The sequence below is a fragment of the Cimex lectularius genome, unplaced genomic scaffold (genome assembly GCF_000648675.2).
Source record: "Cimex lectularius strain Harlan isolate CLEC.00 unplaced genomic scaffold, Clec_2.1 scaffold60, whole genome shotgun sequence".
NCBI classification, from domain to species: domain Eukaryota; kingdom Metazoa; phylum Arthropoda; class Insecta; order Hemiptera; family Cimicidae; genus Cimex; species Cimex lectularius.
The window spans coordinates 1,413,778-1,431,152 of NW_019392643.1; the positions used below are offsets into that span (position 1 = coordinate 1,413,778).

General features: G+C 36.6%; 1 protein-coding gene across 5 annotated transcripts in view; it reads right to left on the bottom strand.

Annotated features, from left to right (window-relative positions):
- Positions 1-1,959: 1,959 nt before the first annotated feature.
- The window catches only part of LOC106661091 (homeobox protein SIX2-like), a 32,135-nt gene continuing 16,719 nt past the window's right edge, over positions 1,960-17,375 (bottom strand). The window contains exons 2-5 of one of the 5 annotated variants that reach the window (XR_002910919.1): positions 17,132-17,222; positions 10,994-11,049; positions 4,581-4,673; positions 1,960-2,111 (exon numbers count right to left, since the gene is read on the bottom strand). Coding sequence is in view for 2 of the 5 variants with exons in the window: in XM_014384245.2 (XP_014239731.1) it covers positions 11,031-11,049 (19 nt within the window). In the remaining 3 variants the exon portion in view is untranslated. Of the gene's footprint in view, positions 2,112-4,477; positions 4,674-10,993; positions 11,050-17,131; positions 17,223-17,375 lie in introns of those variants that run through there. The other 4 variants (XR_001339632.2, XR_001339631.2, XM_014384245.2 and 1 more) reach the window with 4 other exon arrangements.

The window sequence follows — 17,375 nt, forward strand, 5'->3', positions numbered from 1 at the left end:
CAGAAGAGGTCAGAAGGTTGGAGAGAATGTGCTTAAGCAGTTTTTATAGAATTTTGCCTTTTGTAAGCAATACACTGATTGGACGAAAGGATGATGGAAGTTTATGAGGTATAGGTAGGTAAGGCTTTGGGTGGGAAGTATTTTGTTCTAAGGACAGAATTATAAATGTAGGTGAGGAGTACTACAGATTTTTTTAGGTAGATGTCGAAAGATTTTTGCTGTAATTAGGTCAAACTTTCTTTAGTGTTAGATGGTTTATCATATGGGATACTTCATCGGGTGTGAATGGTTTCGGTGGAGAGGAGGGCAAAGTATGACGATATCATCCGAGTTGACAGTAAGGATAGTTTCAGAAAAAAAATGTCTGTGGTGTATACTGGGGTCCTAAGGTAATTCCTTGGGGTACCCCTGACTGATGACTTGTATCTGTCGGTTAAATCTCAAGATTCCAGCCGTATCCGCTCTCCTTCTACATTTAAAAAATAGAATGAGAACATGTGATGCCAAACAACTGGTGATCAGGAGGTGCGGGAATGGAGAACGAGAATGTACTTAAATAGTTTTAATAAGTTTTTGCTTAAGATGATGGAAGGTTGTGTAGTTGTGCATATTTTACGTTACCAATTTATGTACCGGAACAAAGGTTTTGTTACCAGAGTAAAGGATGCTGGTATCACCAGAGTAAGTGGTAAGGATAGCTCCAGAAAGGGTAGAAATGTCTGAAGTGTATACTATGTCGAAGGTGGATCCTATAATATTTCCTTGTATTACTTCTCCGTCTGTGCGTTAGGAGGATGATAATGAGAGCCACAGATGACTTGTATAAGTCGGTTAAGTTTGATTTTACGATCAGATAGTGCGTAAAAGGGCTCCTATGGATGACAGGTTTTTTTATGCTTTGGATCCGGATGAGGGGGAATATCCTTAGGACAGAAATCGACAGCCTTTTTATGTAAGTGTCGAACAATTTTTACTGCGCTTCGGTCAAAATCAGGAGCATTCTTTACGGGTCGATGGCTTATGGTATGGGAATTTTCATTGGGTTTTATAGTTTTGATGAAGAGCATAGGATGGAAGTATCATGTGTTAAGGAGAGTTTCAGAAAGTGTAGGAATGTCTGTGGTACTGTGAAAAGGATGGGTCTTAAGATATTTAGGGGGAAAGGGGTAGACAAAGACGACGTTATTATATAGGTTATGGAACTTTAAGGTTTTGTTTTGGCGAAGAGCAAGGATGTTGGTACCCGCGTAAGTGATAGCTTCAGAAAGGGGAGGAATGTCAGCGGTGTATACTGTGTAGACGACGGGTCTCAAGCTACTACCTTGGGGTACTCCTTGCGTCTGTGCGATAGCAGGATAGATAGTTCGATAGAGAGGAACCACTGGTGAGATCTATCTGTTGGCTAAGTTTGATTTTATGATCAGATAGTGGGTAAAATATTGCTTAAGGTTGGAGAGAAACGAATGGCAGTATCATGCGGTACGGATAGTTTAAGAAAGGGTAGGAATGTTTGTGGTATTGTGTGTAAAGGATGGGTCCTGACATACTTCCGTGGGGTACACTTGCATCTGTGCAATGTTCTTAAGCAGCCTTTCTAGGATTTTGCCTATTATAGGTAATAGATAAGGATGATGGAAGGTTAGATTTGCTGGCAGATGTTTCTATGGTAATCAGGATGGACTAACAGGCAAATAAGTAGTACTTTTCTTCAACGGAAGCTCAAGAGCTATCATCTGGGCATAGAAAAAAATGAGCAGATTTATTATTCAATAATAATTTCTGAATTTTTCGTCCTGCTTCATCAATTTACTTACCTGGAAAGTACTACATACACTAACGATGTGTTAATGCGCGCCATTTCAAAAGGGAAAGGAATGAGTATTAAAAATATGTCGAAATCGTCAATTTATTAACAAATATTTACAAAAGTATAAATTAATAACAAATAAATAACAACGTTTAAAGGTAACTGTATACATTTTTATATTTGTGCAGTTGGAACAGAAATACAAATATATTACATAAAAGTGAGCAAAAATAATCCTCTTAAAGTACTTTTCTTCTGAGGCATTGTGTTCATTTTTGTAAAATCCGTGTTCCACAATTTCTGTCTGTGAATAAAAAATATGTGTAAAGCTTACAAATAAAACATAGGTACTTTTTTTGATTAACCAAAAACTGATACATCCCACTTTATATTATATACAAATAACTTTTCTCCACAGTTGAGTCTACAAACTCGTTCTTTATTTTTGTATAATTTTTTTTTTTTGGACAAAAACCAATCTCAACTAAAACGTTATCGTTGAAACTAACACTACACCTACTGTATGAAAATCGGCATAGTTTTTAAAGGCCGATAAAATTACACTCTTTACAAAGGAAACTGATCAAAAGTTACCTTTCGGCAATTTTTTCTCCCACGGTTTTATTGTTCCCTCGTCTCCACGAAAAGAGAATGAAACCGAACGAAGAGGATTTCGCGTAAATTAACAATTTAAAGAATTATGAAACGACGATGCTAAATAAAAATATCAGTAGTCTTTATTACTTAGCCTTTACGTCTTACACGAGAGCGCAAAAGTTCAAAGTTTCCAGCTCCAGGGAAAGCTTTAAAGCACAACTGAATTGTCTCTCTTCAACATTTCTAAGGCTGAAAATTGTGAAATGTATTCGAGGATGGAATAAGTTTCATAATTTTTAGTTAAAGATCTAAATGGGGTTGGATGTTATGACTAGCTAGGGAATCAACATGAGTAATGATAGTCGTCATAAAAATAGCATATAAGGAAAGTCGGTTGTTGTGAATAGAAAGTGTCCAAGAATGCTGCCATGCAAGACACCCCCGCTTTATTAATAATATGAAAAAAAGCACACAAAAGACCCTGAAATTTGCTGCAGTCTGTCAGGATTTTATTATTACAATGAAACAAAAGTCGAAACGTTTGAACTAAAGTTGAGATTTTGGAGAGATATAAACAACTGCCATATTGTCTCCATTCGGAACATTCGACAGTGCGAGGACAGGTTCATCATACCACCGCGACCTCACAGAAAAATCTAAAGAAGTACAATGTGCAAAAAGGTTACAGTGCTTGATGAATATGATGATGATGGTATGCTAGGAAGCGGGCGGTTCTGTATTTCCCAAGCACTGTAGCCTTTTGGCTGTACCTTTCTTAGTTCCTTAGCTCAATTCAGATGACCCAATCATTATTGTACAACGTAGAAGGGCCATTGACTGTCATTGCGGCAATAATTTTTTTTTGTGGGTCGTCTTGATATCCTAGGTTATATCATTGGGCAGTTACTTCGCCTGACCATGAGATGGTAGTAACAAGCCTTAATATTCTCCTGAGTTTTACCTTCTCTAACGGCAGCAATTTGTTTGTTAGTTTTGTCAATATTTCTTTAACCATGGGTTTACTGTCTCTATTTTGTCCACATCTTTTAAATTCTGAACGAGGCAGTTTCTTCCTCCTGGAATAACCTACAAGGGCCAGCATTAAATATAATGGCGTTTTCCGAGATGACAGTAACCAGTATATAGCCCTAACACTCCCCTGAGTTTTCTGAGTTAAGATGTTGAGTTCAGTCCTTGTTATCCCAAATATGGGATCTGGGCTTTAGAAGGTCTTGCAGGTTGTCCTCAGTTCGTCTGTTTTTTCATTTCACAGAACTCCTTTCTGTTCTTGCACAGAATATAGTCAGGTTGTTTGCCTACATTTTGGAGTTTTTGGATGTTTGGGTAAACCCTTTCAATGTGACTAGGAGCCAAAAAAATTAAAGCTTACTTTCTGATTTATCCGGCAAATAGCCAAAGAAGGATTCTTTCTATTATAAATTTGCTATCCATCCTCTCGTTTATGGTTTAATAACAACCAATTTTTATCAACTTCACAAGAAATACTTCTTCGCTTTTAGCATGTTGGTTGGTTTTTAGACCTTTTATTTACAACTTAATGACTTAATCGGTTATGAATCCCCTCGTTTGGTTTCGCTCTGATTGTGAGACAGAGTGAGCCTTCGCAATTCAACCGAATTTATCTCTAAAAGGTGACGAAAAACAGACCGATTACAAGTTTTAACTCTTTACACATGAAACCGCGATTGGCCAGGCTTTTAATACCCTCAAAAATATTAGTAGACACTCCAAGACTATGTCGTCATTCGTATAGTTTTCATGATAAAATCTAGAAAAGTCTCAATTTTTCTTAACTTAATAGATCAAAAATTATGGAAAAACATGTTGGTCAATGTATTAAAATATCAGTCTTATTAATTTTTTCCCTCATAACCAACTATTCCAAAGATTCAAGACTTGTACTATTTGATCATTTGCTTTGAAAAAAAAAACGCAAAAAAAGCAAAATAAAACCTGTCAAAAAGTAAAAATCCAACAGTATTAAAAAGACTCGACAGTTGTATGACTGTATATTTTTTTGTTCCTGACAGGACGGCTTGTATGATATCAAGAATGTGTTTTTTTTTATGTGCGTGTGTATAATTGTGTGGGTGATTTTGTATTTTGTTTTCAAATATTTCTATTTGTACTTTTTTTGTATCTCCAAATTCCGTACATCGAAAACCACTGTCTACAGGCGGTACTGTTTCTGACGATTTTTTAGCGTCTATTTTTCTTTGGCATCCTTTGCCCGTTCGTATCGATATTTCTGCAACACAAAGAAAAGCAAAAATAGATTAAGATAATGTTTGGCTGTTACAGCTAAGATAGTCTGAAGAATGGTGAGGTATTGAAGGTTTGAAAGGTGAGGACTGCTGTAGGGTGCAAGTGTAATGGGTGGACACTAGGAAGTATGTATCAAACACCTGAGATATTTCCAGAAAGGTTCCGGGGATGTGCAGTTGAAAGAAGGAGGTGGCCTAACATAACCATCCCTAAAACCAACAAACATCCTGAATTATCACTGTCCCGTATGTTTACTGACGAATCTTGAAATCTTGATAATCATTCCACCCATCTACAGTAGTGTTGATCATCATCGAACAGGCTTTCGGTCGAGTTTGCTCTGGAAACATCAGGACACCATTTGTACCTTTAGTAACTGAGATTTTCGGTGGCCTTTAGGAAGACTGGTTGGGCGGAGCTGTGAAGTTCGATGGCTGGTGTAGATGAACCTGATAATGCCGATGTAGGAGCGAGTAAACGGACTCGAGTAGCTTGCGGCCACCTGAGAGTACTTCCATTAGTGAGTAATGAGATCTCATCGAGATAGAACCCCTGTTTATATGCAGGGGTGCTGCAATTCATTGAGTGCTGCCTGGAAGTAGTGGCAACGCCTAGTGGAAACTTATGTTAAACAAGGTCACCAAACACCTCTTCCTCAATTTCAAATTGTACTTGGCCAGGTACTTAAGAGTATGAGCCGAATCCTCTTACTCTCCTTTGAACAAAGCAGGCTGGGGCGTTACTCAGGGTAGCTCAGTATAAACTGCTGATATCTCTAAACCTTAAAAACCGCATCTTCTGACATCCTACTGTCCCTTCAGCTTACTGCAAATTCTTGGTAAGCTCCTTGAAAATCTCCTCTATAAATAAATTTGGATTTAGTCGTCACCATTCCATTGTTTAACTGTGCCATAGTGTTGCTGGCATCATCGCATCCTCTCTTGAGAAGAAGAATTGCCGTTCGGATCCGTCCTTTACACACTTCCTCATCCTCAAGTACTTTAGAGTATGGGTCGGATCCTATCAGTCTCCTTTGTTTTGGGTGTCTCTCAGGGTAGCTTCTTAGGCCCTGTATATACTGTATTTACTGTATCCGGTATATACTGCTATATCCCTTCCCATTCCAAGACCATTTCAATGTTCAACAATACCATCGTTTTGTGGCCGTCATTTTTTCACGAAAGAAGAAAGAATGCTCATTGGGGATCTTTCGTGTCAAACAGCCTTCGAACGAGTCTGGCAACTCAAAAGCCCGCTACATATTCCTCATCCTAAAGTCCACGTTTTACCTGCAACGTTGTTTTTTTATATCCGTCGTACAATGCAAAAACTTACGAAATGGTCGGAATAGAGCTTTTACCAAACTCGAACCTTAGTGCTGACCTGGCCCTTCAGGTTACCATCTCTTTCGTGACCTGTCATTTCCTTAATACGGTTAAACTGGATTAAAAGACTAGAAGAATTACCATTCCTTTCTTGAGACGAAAGAAATGTTGTTCGGAGGTCGAAGAGGCTTTCGATCGAATTTGGTTTGGACCCAACTGGTTGGGTTTGGAAACTCAAGGGCAAGACACTTCATCATCCTCGGGCATTCCTCAGAGTAGCTTACGTACTAAAAACATATTGCTGAAATCCCTATCTATTCCGACATCACAATCCTCACATACTGCTGTTATGCTCCGAAGCTCACCGATCCTTCAAGATTCTCAAGCAGGTTCTATCTTCCAACTCCTGAACTTTGCTCGTGATTTCTAACTAACAATCCTTCTCGACGTCTAAAACAATATTAGCCCTATAACCTGCATTGATTGTCGACTAGTTGAACTTTCCTTCCACTCCGCCCATTTTCTACTACTTTCAATCCTGTCTTAACACCCAAATCTTGATTCTCTATTGTCTGTTAGATGGAGTTGTAAAAGGTGCAGGTGGAAAGGAAGGAGATTAGGTTGGAAATATCAATTTGTCAGAAAGAATGACAGGATATATGTAGTCCGTAGCAAGTCATTTCATTAAGTACCGTTTAAAGCATCCTTGACCATCCCTAAGCCCAACAATCCAGACCTTCTTGTGAATTCCAGGCGTTAATAGTTGCCATCTTAGTAAACTCAATCGTGTTGTGGATATCGCATCATCGAGATGAAAGAATGCACGCACTTCCTCATCAAGTTCGACTTGGCCAAGTACTTCAAAGCGTGGATCGGACCCCCTCATCGCTATACAAACCCTAAAGGTAGCCTACGTACTCATTAAATACTGCTGATATCACTTTCCGTTTCCGACATCACTACCCTGATGACACTCATTCTATCCTCGGACGCCGTTAAAGCTCAACGAACCTTCTAGACACCTGCAATCCATGGAACGTATCAAAAGTATAAATCCCAAAACATAACTTTCACCTTACATCCAAACTATTATAACCTTACCTCTCTTACCTAACAAAATCGTCATCCGATACCTCAGAGCAATACCTAAACAAGCGACTGACCTGGAATCCCCATATGAGTTTATCAAAGATTTGGGCAAAAAGTGGAGGACAAGATTGACAAGAAAAATGAACATTTATACATAAAAAAACAAGATACATTCTAGATCCCATTCTTTTCACCATTTACACTGCTGACTTTCCTGTACATCCCACCATTATTACAACAGGTTGGATTCTCACGCTGGTTCTATCTTCCAACTTCGACCCCGTTTTGCTCATTGAACACTCGAGACACATCCATATTGAACTTTAATCTTGATTTCGTCCCAATAATCCTTCTCGACTTCTAAAACAATATTAGCACTGTAACCTGCGTTGTTTGTAGACTGGTTGAACTTTTTGTGTTTTGGTTCGTCTGAGCGTTGAAAAAATGAGTTTCATTCCACTCAGCCCATTTGTGTAAATAGAAATAGTTAAGTGGCCAAAGGGGAGGCAAACGGAAAAGAAACAAGCTGCATATTAAATTTAGAATCGCTTATAAGGAGGCTAAAAATAAACAAACTTCTTAATTATGTTAGATGTGTAGGCTACGTGTCGTGGATCGTAAAATTCCGAGGCGAGGGAAGCGGGCAGACGAGCACGCGGCCTATAAACACAGCTGTTCAATCATAAGATGTTTGGAATCACCTACAGCACCTTACAAGATTATCAGCCGACAATCCGCCAAAGAATAAAAAAATAAGCTTCTTAGAACGAGAGGCTATCAATAAATAAATTTTTGTTTGGTATGACTCCGCTGGGCTTTCGAATCCAATACAGTTCTGAGTGTGGAGTGATCTTCTATGCCCTTTCTTCGTAACATTTATACAACCGGTTTTCACGTCAGCCGTCACGTGACTTCTGCATACTTCATCTGCATCCGGCCATCTCAGTCGTTGTCGCCCATTGCTATGGACATCAGTGAAAGATCTCCTAAGCCCCCAATTATATTACACTTCATAAAAAATCCCAAATACACAGAAAGTTTAATTAACATGCTTATGTCAAGTTTAGGTCAAGTTAACATCACACAAACATATATCTCATACCATCTTCCAAGTTTTTTCATTGCTTTAAAGAAAAGGTTTTGCAATTAAAAAGGGTTAATTTGAAGTCGAAGAAAAGTTTTTTACAATTAAAAAGGGTTGATTTGAAGTTAAGAAAGGTATTTTTTTGTTTTGTTGTTTTAATTGATTTTTCAATTTGACGGAAAAAATTTCTTTCTCTCTCTTTTTTTGTCTCACTTTCTATCTCACTTACTCACTCACACCTTCATTGTGTCTCTCACTCACACAATCATTCTCTCTCTCTCACACTCATTCACTCACTTTATTACACTATCTCTCATTCACTTACGATCTCTCCCCCTCACTCTCTCTCTCTCTCTCTCACTCACACACTCATTCACTCACTCACTCACTCACTATATCTACCTAAGGTAATCTACATAAGGTTACTATATCTACCTTTCTCACTAACTCACTCTTTCTTTCTGTTTCACCCACTCCCTCTCTCTCTCTCTCTCTCTCTCTCTCTCTCTCTCTCTCACCGTCTCGCGCTCATATACAACCTTTAAATTTAAAAAAGTTATTTGTAATTAAAAATTATTAATTTTATGGGGAAAAGCTATATACACCCGGATTTGATAGGTCAGGGGCCTGTCGAAACAGAAAACCATACAACCGGCCCACTGAGGAAGACGAAAAGTCGGAAATCGTCTCCCACTCCAATGAGGACAGGCCGACCATAAAGATCCGAAAGGAACTAAGGATATTAAAAAGTCGACTATGTCCTGCTTTGGACATAAGATGTGTTAGTAATAAAAGTTAGTTTATAAGAAGTGTTAGTTTGTAATAAAAAAAAAGATAAATTTTTGTCTGAACAAATGTTGTCTAGTGGATCAACAGTCAGAATGTTGCATAACGCGGTTTTGAATAGTTTTGTCTCTTTTTTTATTGTCTGAGCTCGGAGTTGACGATGGACCGATGGAAGTGGTTTAAGGCTTGTTCACCTCGGTCGCAAAAAGGCGATCTCGAGGAAGGGGGTTCTGGAACCATGAGCCGTCTTCCAGATAAGCAACGACGTGGTGTCGGGTTTCGGAAAGGCGGAGACGGCCTACCGCACTTCCTTCTCCCGCATAGGGTTCAACCGGACGGGCTGAACCACCCGGCCCTCCTTCAAGTGACAAGTCACAAACAATTAATAAAGAAAAGACGAAGGAAACCCACCAATAAAGACGACAAGGAGGTGAAATAGAAAATTAGCTTATTTCCATGTAACTACATTGCTTTCTTTTGTTTAAATCGTCATACATAGGACGGTTTAACGCTTTAAGAATTATGGAGACAATATATTGACAGAGATTTGCATCAGCGATCTGATCTAAATTGTATAATTCACAGGCGTTGAAAGGCATAAATGTGGTCTTTTGAGTACCTCTCTAGCCAGACAACGCCACTTTATAGGAGTCTTGTTCTGGATTTATTATCTATTCTAATTGTTTAAAACATCGCGGCTGAAAAAATAAAAGTTTATACACTGCAGTGCCATCTCCTTAATCAACTGGATAAAAATTCAAGAAATCAGAATTTTAAAAGAAACAAATGAAATATTATTTCGGGAGAGAGAGAGGCGTGAGTGACCGAGATGAGGGAGAGAGAGAGTGAGTGAGTGATGAAGTGAGAGTGTGTGAGTGATAGAGAGTGAGTGAATGAGAGAGAGAATGCGTAAAAATGTGAGTGAGAGTGAGATTGATTGATGGATTGAGTGGTGAATGAGTGAGAGAGATGAGTGAGTGAATGAGTAAGAGAAAGAATGAGTGAATGAGTGAGAGTGGAGGAGGAAGAGGGAGAGGAGAGAGGGAGAGAGAGAGAGGGAGAGAGAGAGAGGGAGAGAGAGAGAGGGATGGAGGAAATGAGTGAGTGACCGAGATGAGAGAGAGCGAGTGAGTGATGAAAAGAGAGTTCGTGAGTGATAGGAAGAGAGTGAATGAGTGAGAGAAAGAATGAGTAATGAGAGAGAGAATGCGTAAAAATGTGAGTGAGAGTGCGTGAGAGAGTGAGATTGATTGATGGATTAAGTGGTGAATGAGTGAGAGAGACTGAGTGAGTGAGAGATAAGGAGTGAGTGAATGAGTATGAGAAAGAATGAGTGAATCAGTGAGAGTGGGAGAGAGAGAGAGAATGTGAGTGAGAGTGCGTGAGAGAGTGAGATTGATTGATGGATTAAGTGGTGAATGAGTGAGAGAGACTGAGTGAGTGAGAGATAAGGAGTGAGTGAATGAGTATGAGAAAGAATGAGTGAATCAGTGAGAGTGGGAGAGAGAGAAAGAGAGAGAGAGAGAGAGAGAGAGAGAGAGAGAGAGGGAGTGAGGACTTTGGTGAATCAGATTGCACAATGATTGTTTGTTCCTCCAACTACGCATAGAAGGTTGCTATTCTGTGGTGTTCCTTTAACAACAAAAAACAGCAAACATTTACAATTGACAGTTTTCTTTTTTTAAATATCTAGCTGTTTATCTACTTAAAAAATAAATCATCTCAGTTTCACCTAAAGCCAATTTGTGTCCGGCATGTCTGATTGATTGCTTGATCCCACTTAAATGAAGGGTGTCAATTTTTGGCTCCCTGTAGAGAACGTGTAGTATTGTCGCAGAAATGCAGAAGTACAGCAAGTATTTGGTTCCTCTATTCCGATTATTGGAGGAGGTACATAGTAGGTGTAGATTTCTCGTTTTGTGAGTATTGATAAGGAATGTATTTGTTAGAGTAAATGTGTGTGGCCTGTCATAAATCATCATAAAAATACACAATAAAACAAATTAAACTATCAATTACCTTTTATTGGCCATCTATTTTTAAGGCTTTTTGTCGTTCACTCCCATCCTTCGCACCTGAAAATTTCCAAATATCAACCACAAATATAAACAATTTATCTAGGTTAAAACATTTTTGTTTGAATTATGGTCACAATATCATGATTAAAAAAAATTATTATGGCATTTTTTATATTTTCAATTTATGGGTTTTTCTTTAATAATTAATAATATGTTAACTAACGTCCATTTGTTTGTTTTTATCTTGGGTAAAGTTTTGAAAATCATTCAATTTCCAGTCCTAATATTCTACCAGCTATAACATATAACTACCAATAGAATTCTATTTTTTTCACCTGTGCCACCTTGATCGCAATGCCACCTTGATCTTACTACATATTCTAGCAGTCACACCGCCTTAATTTATTTATTACTCTATACTACACTTTCCTACACTGTGTCACACTGGTGGGTGGAATGCTAAAGCCAAATGTAATTATTCTTTAACCTAAATGCTGTCACGTCCGTCTTTTTTCTTTGACTTGCTCTAAAATCTGTCTTCAACTTCTATATCTTTTAACGTTTTCACGTTTTCTCTTACGTTTTCTTTTAAAGCTCGAACATTATTTGCTTCATTGGCACTGGCAATAGTTTTGAAGAATTGTGAATGCATTGCCGGGATTTTTATGCGGGGAAAGGGTTGCTGGTCAGTAAAAGTGGAGAGGAATGTTAGCAGAATATAACGTGCAATGGAAAGGTCCAAGCTCTCTTGTTGGACGCCAGCTTGCACATATAGGGTACATCGCTGTGGTCCGTCTAACTCTGATTGAACGGTCAGACAGGTAAGATTTTAGGATTAGTAGGTGCTGTCCTTCAGCTTTCACAGGGGCCGGGTACCCTGTCCCAAGGTGATAAATATCAAGTAGTACATCCGCGTGCTTCTGTCCAAAATAGGAAGATATGACGACCACGATAACATGGTTGGATTGTGTAGTGTAGGGGCCTAATTCCAAACTGGTGACTCAGAATAGTTTCTTGTGATTCAGGTTTTGACTCGTTAAAGGAGACTGGGCGGGAGAATGAAGGAAAATCGATGTCTATAGGATTTTTCAAAAAATAAGAAATGACTGATTACACCTAGTCGGAAGATAAAAATTCTTTAGTTGGGAGATAAGGAGGTACAGGAATATTCAAGTTTTGTTCGATTAAGACAGTTAACATACGAGAAGGTGCCAAGAGCCAAAAGTCCTATATGAAAGAATACGTTTCCTGGTTGTCCATAGGGTCGTGAGCAGTTAAATCAGATCTCCATAACTTAGAAGGCTATAATTTTTAGTTAATAACCCAATGTATTTATATTAAATTGTAATAAACAAACTAGTGTGGTGTGGCGTGTAAAATGTGTTGTTCGACCCAAGTGGCATATCGATCCAGACGGCACAGGCGAGAAAATTGGAAGGCTACTGTTAGTTATAGATCATAGGATATTAGGAGTCGTCCTGGTTTACAACCTTGCGTGACCAACATTGGTCTATTGTGCGATCACCATTATTATGTAATACTCGTCTTATGTGAGGCATTATGTCCCAAAAAGATAGAAGGCTAAGATTAGAGGCACAGTAGTGTAAACAGTAAAGTGTAATAAAAAAAATGAGGAAGTGTGGTGGGTAGAATGTGTTGTAAGATCCAGGTAGAATGTCGATCTAGATGGCACAGGCAAGAAAATCTAGAAGACTACTGTTAGTTATATATAAGTTGTAGGATATTATAATTCGGCCTCTTTTACGACCAAATTACAGGAAAAAAGTTCAGAATGACTTTATTTTAAAACTTTAAATAGACTTTTGCACAGATTCTTTATTTACAATGAGTCGACAATTGGCGAAGTTAACAGAGAGACACAGTCCTTTATAAAACGGAGTTAACAGAGCGAGTTCGTGGAGGTAGGAATGCACCCAGAAATAAGACTAAAGATAAATTTGCCCTTCGTCGTCTATGTTTAGAACGGGTTGAAACGCTTTTAACTAGAACTTTACGCCTTTTAACGCCGAACTCTTAGCCAGCAGAACCTAATTTTTGTTTCAAATGATCGGACATACAAACGACAAATATTTTCAGAGGTTTTTTTTTTGGGGGGGGGGACGAAATTCGAACCGAACCATGAAAACATTCTTGACAGAAGTCACACGTCTTAATAATGACAAATATTGTTTAAATTTAATTAGAGCAAATATTGAGACATAAATAAACATTAAGGCTTATTGGTATGTACAAATTGGATCAAACAACGATTGATTATTGAAAATATTGTTTTTTTCCGTCAAATTAACCTTCTTTAAATTCATATTAGACCTTGTTAACTTCAAATTACCCCTTTCCAGCTTTCAATTAACTCTTTTTTTATTTCAAATTAACCATTTCTAACTTCGAATTAACTCTTTTTAATTTCAAATCAATCCTTTTTAACTTCAAATTAACCTTTTTTAACTTCAAATTTACGCTTTTCAACGTCAAAGTAATTCTTTTAATTTCAAATTAACCTTTTTTAACTCCATAGTAAACCTTATTAATTTCAAATTTACCTTTTTTAACTTCATAGTAAACCTTTTAAATTTTAAACTAACCCTTTCTCACTTCCAATTAACTCTTTTTAATTTCAAATTAACCCTTTCTAACTTCGAATTAACTCTTTTTAATTTAAAATCAATCCTTTTTAACTTCAAATTAACCCTTCTCAACGTCAAATTAATTCTTTTAATTTTAAATTAACCTTTTTTAACTCCATAGTAAGCATTATTAATTTCAAATTAACCTTTTTTAACTTCATAAATTTTAACTTCATAAACCTTTTAAATTTTAAATTAACCCTTTCTCACTTCCAATTAACTCTTTTTAATTTCAAATTAACCCTTTCTAACTGCGAATTAACTCTTTTTAACGTTTTTTCTTCAAATTCACCCTTTAATTTCAATTTAATCGTTTCTTTAAAATATTAAAAACTTAGAAGTTGAGATGAAACGTGAGCATGTAAATTAAAAATTGAGATTATTTTAATAAAAAATAATTGCGCTCTTAGAAGACTATGAAACAACCAAATTAGGCACAAAATTAGGCCAATATTAGGCACAATTAAAATTATAAATGAAATAAAGTTAAGCATAAAAATAAAGGATTCTTCTTTTAACTGGAGAATTTTTTGTAAGTAAAAAGAATTTTTTTGTGTAAAATATAACGTGAAAATTATTTACAAATAAAAATAAAAGTTATATCAAATTAAATAAAAATACAAATGATTTTTGTAAATATGTAACACTTTTTTATAGACGTTATTTTAAATTTTTAAAAAGTTCGAATTAATAGATCAAATTTTTCTATTTACTCTTATATCACTTTATTTCGAATCAACAGATGAATCATTTANTTCTGAAACCTACATCACACCAGACCGCATCTCACGATTTCTAAATAAATATTGATTAACGGTCACTAATCACCACACATTTATATATATTTTTTTTATTTTTAATGTGATTAATTTTCAAATGGTTTTCTAACAGGCCAACTATATTATGAAAAAAATTCTCAATATACAGGAATTCGACTTTACAGGCTTACATTTTATACCATTTTGTTTATGCTGTAAAGACAAGGTTACTTTGATGTTCAAAAAGGGTTAAGTGAACAGAATAAATCTATTTATCAAAAAGGGTCGAAATAAAGTTATTAGTGGAGAAAACTTGTCAAGAATGATGACATGGAGTTGAGAAAATAACTCTGTAATCTATTTGTACACTTTCTTTTTAGACACCTCGGTATTTGAAGTGTTTTAAATACTGAATCCGGGTATGGTCGTTGTCAGTAAGATGTGGAACGTCGGCCCGCTGCTATTTTCTACTATTTCTATTTTCTGACCGGTCTGGACGAGGGCCGTTCCAAACGTCGCAACGTTTTATTTTTCTCCCATTCACGACAACATTCTTCACACCGATTTTCAAACGCATTTTTTTAATGAATAGATTTTTAAGTGAAAGGACAAATTGGATGTTTGAAGTGAAAATGATCGTTATTGCATGTAAATATCAGTCTGACAATAATAAAAAGAATTACTTGAGCCCGTGTATACAAGCGATTCACTCCATAAAAATACGGATAACCACAAAAGCGTTATAGCTGTGCCACTAACAATTACAGCGTTCTAATTTTTTGAGAAGTGACAAAAAAGCCTTGAGCTTATTGAGCTTAACAAGGAGCTGAAGATGATGGAAATTATACAATACACCAATATTGGTTACGCAAGGTTGTAAACCAGGACAGCTCCTAACATCCTATAACCTATAACTAACATTAGTCTTCTAGAATTTCTCATCTGTGGCGTCTAGATAGATCTAGACCATGTAACACATTCTAGCCACCACAGCTCCTCAATTTGTTTATTACCCTTTATTATTGTTTAATACACTGAGTCACTAACAATTTTAGCCATCTGACTTGCTGAGATCTGATAAAAAGGCTTTTAAGGATGAGCTTTAGACAATAGTGGTGATTGCACAATAAACCAATATGGTCACGCAAGGTTGTAAACCAGGACGGCTATTAATATCGTACAACTTGTAACCTATAACTAACAATAACTTTCTAAGATGTTTTCCAGCAGCGCCGGCAAGATGGAGATGCCGCCTTGATCTTTCGAGGTTTAAATAATTATGGAGATTACACAGCAGCAATATCGGTCGCGGAAGGCTGAAAAAGTTGTCGATTCCTAATAATCTACAATTATAACCAATAAATAATAATAGCCTTCTAAGATGTTTTCCAGCAGTGCGACTACATGAAATGCCACCTTGATCTTATATCACATTCTAGCCACCACAGCTCCTCAGTTTGTTTATTACACTTTATTACTGTTTAATACAATATACCACTAACAATTTTATCGTTCAACTTTTTGGGATCTGCTGAAAAGGCTTACATTAATGGTAGAGCTCTTGATAATAAAAGTGATTGCACAATATCCAATTTCGTCTCGAAAGGTCGTAAAAAAGGCTGAATCTAATATCCTACAACTTATAACATTAGTCTTCTAGAATTTCTCGTCTGTGCCGTCTACATACATCTGGACTTTGTAACACATTCTAGACACCACAGATCCTAAGTTTGTTTATTACATTTTATTATTGTTTAATACACTGAGTTACTAACAATTTTAGCCATCTAACTTGTTGGGATCTGATAAAAAGGCTGACTTTTAAGAATGAGTTTTATACAATAGCCTTCTAAGGTGCTTTCCAGCAATGTCGACTAGATGAACATGCCACCTGGATCTTACATCACATTCTAACCACCACAGCTCCTCAGTTTGTTTATTACATTTCATCACTGTTTAATACAATATACCACTAACAATTTTACCGTTCGACTTTTTGGGATCTGAGAAAAAGGCTGATAAAAAGTTTAATACACTGAGTCACTAACAATTTTAGCCATCCAACTTGTTGGGATCTGATAAAAAGGCTGACTTTTAAGGATGAGCGTTAGACAATAATGGTGATTGCCCAATAGACCGATATTGATCTTGGAAGGTCATAAAAGTGGCTGACTTCTAATGTACTACAACTTATAACCTTACCCTTCTAATATTTTCCCCCCTGTTCCGTCTAGATCGACATGCCACCTACATCTTACAACAGACTATACCTAGTTGATGCAGTTTAATACACTGGGTCACGAACTAATAATTGTAAACTAGACCTCACAACAATTCTAACCACATACCTTGCAAAACCCGACCGTTCTGTATGAGACGAATTAAGGAGGAAGGAACAGACACCATCAGAGAAATCCTTATACACGATGATAAAGTAGGAGGGAAAAAACTCTTGGAACAAACAATCTTAGAATGAATTAGGGTAAGCAGGAGGAAAGTCAAAGAAGTGCAAGAACGTCAAGGATATAGTCTTTGAGTATATATGATCGTGCATATCGTAATCCTATAGCTTACACACAAATCGCGAATGATTTTAAGGCTGTGCTGTATATACAGAATAAATAACTATGTGCATACAACATAAGATGTATTTTTATCTAAATATTTTATTTTTTATAATTTTTATATAATAAGGTGCCTTAATAATATATTGGTAGTAACATTAAAAGTACTTACTAATTATCAGAAATAATTACAGAATGTTTCATCCGTTGATGATTTGACAAATTCTCGACTTATATTCGTTTCATTTGAAACATTCTGGAATCTGGAAATAAATATTTGATAAGTTAAATTAAAACTAGTCTAGTTAATTTTTACAAATTTTATTTTATAATAAATATAATTTTTCCTTGGTTGTGCTATCCCTCAATGGCGGTAGTCCAATGATACTGCCATATTGCATATTTAATTAAGACTT